Genomic DNA, 6,794 nt, shown 5'->3' with positions numbered 1-6,794 from the left:
CACAGGGGCCAACCAGTTCCTCTGAAGGGCCAACAACAGGGCAGAGAGGCCGAGGCCTTCCCCTGATAAGAACCTCAGAAGAGCCCTGCTGGATTAGACCAGTGAGGGTCCATCCAGTCCAGCATCCTGTCTCACACAGGGGCCAACCAGTTCCTCTGAAGGGCCAACAACAGGGCCTGGAGGCTGAGGCCTTCCCCTGATAAGGGCGTAAGAAGAGCCCTGCTGGGTCAGACCAGTGAGGGTCCCTCTAGTCCAGCCTCCCATCTCACACGGGCCAGCCAGTTCCTCTGGAGGGCCAACAACAGGGCAGAGAGGCCGAGGCCTTCCCCTGATAAGAACCTCAGAAGAGCCCTGCTGGGTCAGACCAGGGAGGGTCCATCTAGTCCAGCCTCCTGTCTCACACAGTGGCCAGCCAGGTCCTCTTGAGGGTCAAGCTGGGTCAGACCAGGGAGGGTCCATCTAGTCCAGCATCCCGTCTCACACAGGGGCCAACCAGTTCCTCTGGAGGGCCAACAAACAACAGGGCGTAGAGGCCATGGCCTTTCCTTGAAGTTGCCTCCTGACTGTTGGATTCAGAGGTTTAGTGCTTCTAAAAGTGGAGGCTCCCCTCAGTTGCCATGGCTAGCAGCCACTGTAGACTTATCCTCCATGAAACTACCTAATCCCCCTTTCGAGCTGTTTATTCCTGTATAAGAGGAGGAATGTGAAAGTACCACAGACAATTTGGAACACAGTTCCAGTGTGTTTGAAATGGCATCCACCAGCTAATCAAAACGGCAGCCATCCTGGTGCAGTGGTTAAAGCGTCAGACTAGGATCTGGGAGACACAGGTTTATTTTTTTATTTTATTAATTCCCACTCTGCCACGGAAGCTTGCTGGGTGACCTTGGGCCAGTCACACACTCTCAGTCTAGTCTACCTCATGGGGTTGTTGTTGTGAGGATAAAATGGAGGAAAGGGAAATGATGTAAGCCCACCCTGGGTCCCCACTGGGGAGAAAGAGAAGGGTATAAATGAACTAAGCGAAAGGCATAAGACTGTCAGATTTTGGAGGATAAGCAGGGTCGGCCCCGCTCACTATTTGGATGGGAGGCCACCAAGAAAGTCTAGGGTCTCTACGCAGAGGCAGGCAATGGCAAACTGCCTCCATTCGTCTTTTGCCCAGACCTGGAGGGCCCAGGCTAGCCCAGTCGCACCAGGTTTCGGAAGCTAAGCAGGGTCAGCGCTCGTCAATAATTGGATGGGAGAAGAAGAAGAAGAGATTGGATTCATACCCCAAAGGAGCCTCAGAGCGGCTTGCAAACTCCTTTCCCTTCCCCTCCCCACAACAGAAACCCTGTGAGGGAGGTGGGGCCGAGAGAGCTCTTGACAGAAACTGCTCTTTTTCAAGAACAGCTGTGCCAGAGCCAGGGGTCATTTCCTGCAGGAGCGCACGGGAGCGGAGCTCCGGCAGTAAAGAGCCCCGGGGGCGGGCACATGCAACACGCCCCGCCCCCTGCTCCCAGCAGCCCTCAGTCAGAGCGAGAAGCAGCCAGGTAAGCTGCAGAGGCCCCCCCAGCCCCCCAATCCAAAGCAGTCCAGTGGCACCTTTAAGACCAAGTTTTATTCAGGTACAAGCTCTCCCTCCTCTGCAGGGACAGATCTGCACGTCCCCCCCCCCAATAGCTAGCAATCCAAAACAGTCCAGTGGAGCCTGAGCGGTGGGTGTTGCCTTCTGACACACTTCCAGTGATGTCAGGAGGTGTGGCATATGCAAATGAGCTATGCTAATGAGCCCCCGCACCTTTTTTCCTACAAAATGACCCTTGGCTGGAACTATGGCTTGCCCAAGGTCATCCCGCCAGGTGCAAGTGGAGGAGTGGGGAATCAAACCCAGTTCTCCCAGATTAGAGTCCGCGCACTTAACCACTACACCAAACCGGCTCTCCACCAAGGAATTCCAGCGTTGCTACTCAGAGGCAGGCAATGGCAAACCATCTCTGTTTATCTCTTGCCTTGAAACCACTACTGGGTCCCCGTAATTCGGCTGTGTCTCGGTGGAACTTTCCACACACAGCGTCGTAAACGAGTGCTTAGCTGATTATTTTTGCAGGACTTGGAACTGAGTCTCCCGTTTCTTTTCGAAGGTACAGCGAAGAGAGGGGGTGGGAGCTGCTGTGGCTGTGCACGGGCCTCTTCCCTCCCAGCAATGTCCTCCTGCCCCACGTCCAGCGCTTCATCCAGTCTCGGAAGCATCACCCGCTGGCCAATGACTGCATGCAGAGGCTGCAGAAGGCCCTGAGGTAACCTACCGAGTCGGCAGAGCTATTTTTGGGCAGGAACGCACAGGAACAGAGTTCCAGTTGGCTCCTGAGTTGGCCATGCCCAGTAGGAACTCATTAGCATAATAGGCCACACCCAAAAGCAGAAACTCATTAGGACTGGCTACATCAGGGGTGTGTGGCCTAACATGCAAAGGAGTCCCTGCTACAAAAAAAGCCCTGGATTTTGACAACAAACAAGGTAAACAGAATATGAAGCAAAAGGTGGGTGTGGCTGGACGAGCACACTTCTGGTAACGGGGTGCTGTCAAGGGCGTGGCCTAATATGCTAATGAGTTTTGGCTGTTCGGTGTGGCCTATTATGCTAATGAGTTCCTGCTGGGCTTTTTCTACAAAAAAAGCCCTGCGAGTCGGTACCTGTGTTGGAACACAGCTGTTTTTAAAAACTGGGTTCGAGGCACATCGCCGTGAACAGCTCTACTTCATTCAGCGATTTCAGAGACAAGACTGAAACCTCGGGGCAGCAGCCCTGTTTAAATAGCATGCAAAAAGCCACACCCAAACACACCCAACTCCCAGCGGTAGGCTATTTACATAACATTAGTTTCTCATTGGTCATCTCCAGAGTCCTGGTGGGCTATTGTTCTGGAGTTCCAAGCTCGGCCAGTCTCTGGTACCCAGTCCTGGAATGTTCCAGCCCTAATACATACCAGCTATGTACACTTTGCATGCCAGAGGTCCACAGCCCAGGAAAGAGTTGCACTGACTACAGGCCTGTAGCCATGCTGGAGGGCTTGGGGGGGCAGTGCCCGCACGGATGACCCACAGCCCTCTTCAGGAGGATGCCAGACCCCCCCGACTCCTGGGAGCCCCGTCAGTAAAGAGGCGCACCTGCCTGCCTTCTTGGCTCTCCCTCGGCGGCAGGATGGCAGTTGGGCTGGCTGGCAAAGGCGGAGTGAGGCGTGAGGGCAGGCCATTCCCACCCCATGGCTTGTAATGGGCCATTCCGGCCAGTTGGTGGCAGTGCTGCGCTGCAACTGAGAAAGCTGACGACATCAAGCCATGCCGAGGGAGAATGACGTTGGAACACGTCTGAAGCTTACATCTGGACAAACTCCCTGTCAGCTGCGAAATGTGTGCGATTTAAAGATACGGTATATGTTGTCCTCCCTTACCCCTATCATTGTTAGTCCCTTGTGAATACATGAGTAACTGTAAATTGCTCAGAGCCAGCAGCTCTGCAAGGATTGAGCGATTAATAAATCGAAAGATGATGAACACCTCACTGCACCTGCGCCAGCCAGCCCAGCCGCCACGCTGCTGCCGAGGGAGAGCCAAAGAGGCAGGCAGGCAGGCGTGTCTAAACACATGAAGTAGCTGTGGTTCCAATTTGCCCACTGATGGCAAGAGACCTCCAGGTTGTCGTGGCCGTTGCCCATCGATGCTCACTTCGTCAGCAGGCAAACTGCCCAGTGAAAGGGGTGGTGGTGAGCATCCTGGGGAGAATAACTGAAAAGCAACACAAGGCCTTGTCTAGTTACAGAAAGTTTTTACCATAGAATTCCTGGCCGTTCCTAGAGCTACCGGGGCAAAGTGTAGCTCTTGCAGTCACCGGACACTCTATGGTCAAGCTGGAAGTTCTTAAGAACATAAGAGACGCCAATGTTGGATCAGGCCAAAGGCCCATCCAGTCCAACACTCTGTGTCACACAGTGGCCAGAAATACCAGGTGCCACCAGGAGGTCCACCAGTGGGGCCAGGACTCTAGAAGCCCTCCCACTGTTGCCCCCCCCCAAAGCACCAAGAAGACAGAGCATCACTTGCCCCGGAGCCCCTATCTATACCTTGTGGCTAATAGCCACTGATGGACCTCTGCTCCATATGCTTATCTAATTCCCTTTTGAAGCCGTCCGTGCTTGTAGCCGCCGCCACCTCCTGTGGCAGTGAATTCCATGTGTTAATCACTCTATGGGTGAAGAAGTACTTCCTTTTATCCGTTCTAACCCGACCGCTCAGCAATTTCATGGAGTGCCCACGAGTTCTTGTATTGTGAGAAAGGGAGAAAAGTACCTCTTTCTCTACCTGCTCTTTCCCATGCATAATCTTGTAAACCTCAATCATGTCACCCCTCAGTCGTCGTTTCTCCAAGCTAAAGAGCCCCAAGCGCCTTAACCTTTCCTCATAGGAAAAGTGTCCCAACCCTTTTATCATTGTAGTTGCCCTTTTCTGCACTTTTTCCAAAGCTATAATATCCTTTTTAAGGTGTGGTGACCAGAACTGCACACAGTACCGTAGAATTTCTGGTGATGGCTCGAGCTACCTCACATCACTTCTGGGTAGCACTAGGAATTGCCAGGGACTCTGTGATAAGGACTTCCCGGAAGTAGCCAAGGCCTTGTTTTGCTTTTTGAATTCTTCTCCCAGGATGCCCGCCATCCCAACCCTGCTGCCAGTTGCCAGACACCGCCTGTAACACTGGTGGTAGCCAAGCTGAAACGTGATAGCATGTCAGTGCGGAAACTCTCCCAGCGTGTGAATGCTTTAGCATTACAGCAAGCTCCTTTCCTTTCTAGGAACGGCTCTCGCAAGTACCCTCCCCACCTGGTGGAAGTGGAGGCGATTCAGCACAAAACCACTCAGATTTTCCATAAAGTGTACTTCCCAGATGACACCGACGAGGTAAAGGCAAACTTTTTCTAGGGGGGCAGACGCTTTTCTCCCAGGGAGGATCTGAGGCCACCTCTGTACAATACATCCAGGCGGGAGGCAGGCAGTAGTTTTTTCAAGAGAGCCGAAAGGCAGAGCTACCATTGCCCACGGTTAAGCACTCGTGTCCTTGGGCTCAGGTAGGATCTACCCATCTGTGGATATTATGCTATTGTAATCATTCAAAATGGAGCTGCGGTGGCTCAAGTGGTTAAGACGCTAAACTGCAGGCTGTGGAAGGTCGGTAGTTCAGCCGTTCGAGACCCGAGTGTGCCGCATGACGGAGTGAGCTCCCGTCTTTAGTTCCAGCGCCTGCCAACCTAGCAGTTCGAAAGCAAGAAATTGCAAGTAGATAAATAGGTACCACTTTGGTGGGAAGGTAACAGCGTTCCGTGCGCCTTGGTGTTTCGTCATGCCGGCCACATGACCACGGAAACGTCTTCGGACAGTGCTGGCTCTTCAGCTTTGAAACAGAGATGAGCACCGCAACCCTAGAGTCGGATTCGACTGGCTTTTGAGCAAGGGAACCTTTACCTTTACCTAATCATTCAAAAATTCCAGGTGGGGTTATGGGCTAGAGTACAAACTTCTCCTTGTTGGACAAAGAGACCCAAGGACACAGACGAGGCAGGGGCTGAGCACCGACTCTGAGTTGGGAAATCCCTGGAGATTTTGTGGGTACAGGTGTCAAGCCCTGGACGCAGTTACTCCCACAAACCCTCTTGTAGCAGCAAGATTTGTGTATTAGGAGACAGAGAGGTTCCAAGCATGGACAGCTTCTGTGTCGGAACTGGGTTCCAGAGGCCCGTCCCCCCAATATAATAAAAGCAGGAGAACCCACAGATGGCAAACGACCAATCACTGCTCTCATTCAGTCCGCCACATGTCTGCTTCTGCCCCTACAATCGCCCCCAGCACCTGCAAGCTAACGGCTACATTATCTAGAAGCTCCGCAACCTACAAGGTCACACCGGACGGTGAGACCGTACGCATCCCAAGCAATGTTCCCTCTAAGCTGAGTTAATGTGAGCTAGCTCACAGGTTTTTTAGCCTCCGGCTCACACGTTTTGGTCTTCGCTCGGGAAGGACGGCTCCAGAGCAAACGGGTTCACGCAGTAGCCAAATCTCTTGCTCGCAACTTTAATGCCCGTAGCTCTCCAAGTAGAATTTTTTACTCATAAGACTCCACAGCTTAGAGGGAGCATTGATCCCAAGATGTTCACAGCACACTCGGGAGGCCCCTGCGTGAGAACTGTTACGAGGCAGCACTAACCAAGCAAAGCAGACCAGCCGTACACAGTCACTCCCCACCAGAGGTCATTTGGGGGGGGATCGTGGGGGATCGCAGTTCCCCAGGGTGAGGTACGGGGGCGGGGCACATGACGAAGCCCGCCCCCTGCTTCCGGCCGCCCGGCTCCCAGCCCTCATTCAGCCAGGAGGAGGCAGGAGAAGAGGGAGGGTAAGTTGCTTCCTCCCTGCCTCTCCCCACCTCTGCCTGCCTGGGGCCAGGGAGGGCCTTCGCGGGGCTTCCTTGCACTCCCGCCGGCCTTGCAGGTCCACCGCTGGGCCTCTCATGGGGCTCGGCAGTGGAGCTGCAAGGCCGGCGGCGGCAGCCGGGACCGTTGGGGGCAGGGTGTGTGGCCTTATGACACACTTCTGGTGATGTCAGGGGGTGTGGCATATGCTAATGAGTTATGCTAATGAGTTCCCCTAGCTCTTTTTCTACAAAACGACCCCTGCTCCCCACCCCCAGTTTCCAGCAGAGAAGATCAGGGCTATTTTGGGGCAGGAACGCACAGGAACGGAGTTCCGGCTGGCTTCAGAGTT

At 53.8% G+C, this 6,794-nt stretch overlaps 1 protein-coding gene across 1 annotated transcript in view; it reads left to right on the top strand.

Annotated features, from left to right (window-relative positions):
• The window catches only part of MYO7A (myosin VIIA), a gene marked incomplete at its 3' end in the record, with an annotated part of 151,777 nt that overhangs the window by 135,276 nt on the left and 9,707 nt on the right, over positions 1-6,794 (top strand). The window contains exons 37-38 of the mRNA XM_015426720.1: positions 2,127-2,282; positions 4,835-4,940. Of these exons, the coding sequence (XP_015282206.1) occupies positions 2,127-2,282; positions 4,835-4,940 (262 nt within the window). The remainder of the gene's footprint in view (positions 1-2,126; positions 2,283-4,834; positions 4,941-6,794) is intronic.

Source organism: Gekko japonicus, unplaced genomic scaffold (assembly GCF_001447785.1).
Source record: "Gekko japonicus isolate JY-2015 unplaced genomic scaffold, Gekko_japonicus_V1.1 scaffold3084, whole genome shotgun sequence".
Classification (NCBI taxonomy): domain Eukaryota; kingdom Metazoa; phylum Chordata; class Lepidosauria; order Squamata; family Gekkonidae; genus Gekko; species Gekko japonicus.
The sequence above is the reverse complement of the archived record's forward strand: the minus strand, read 5'-3'. Positions and strand labels throughout refer to the sequence as shown.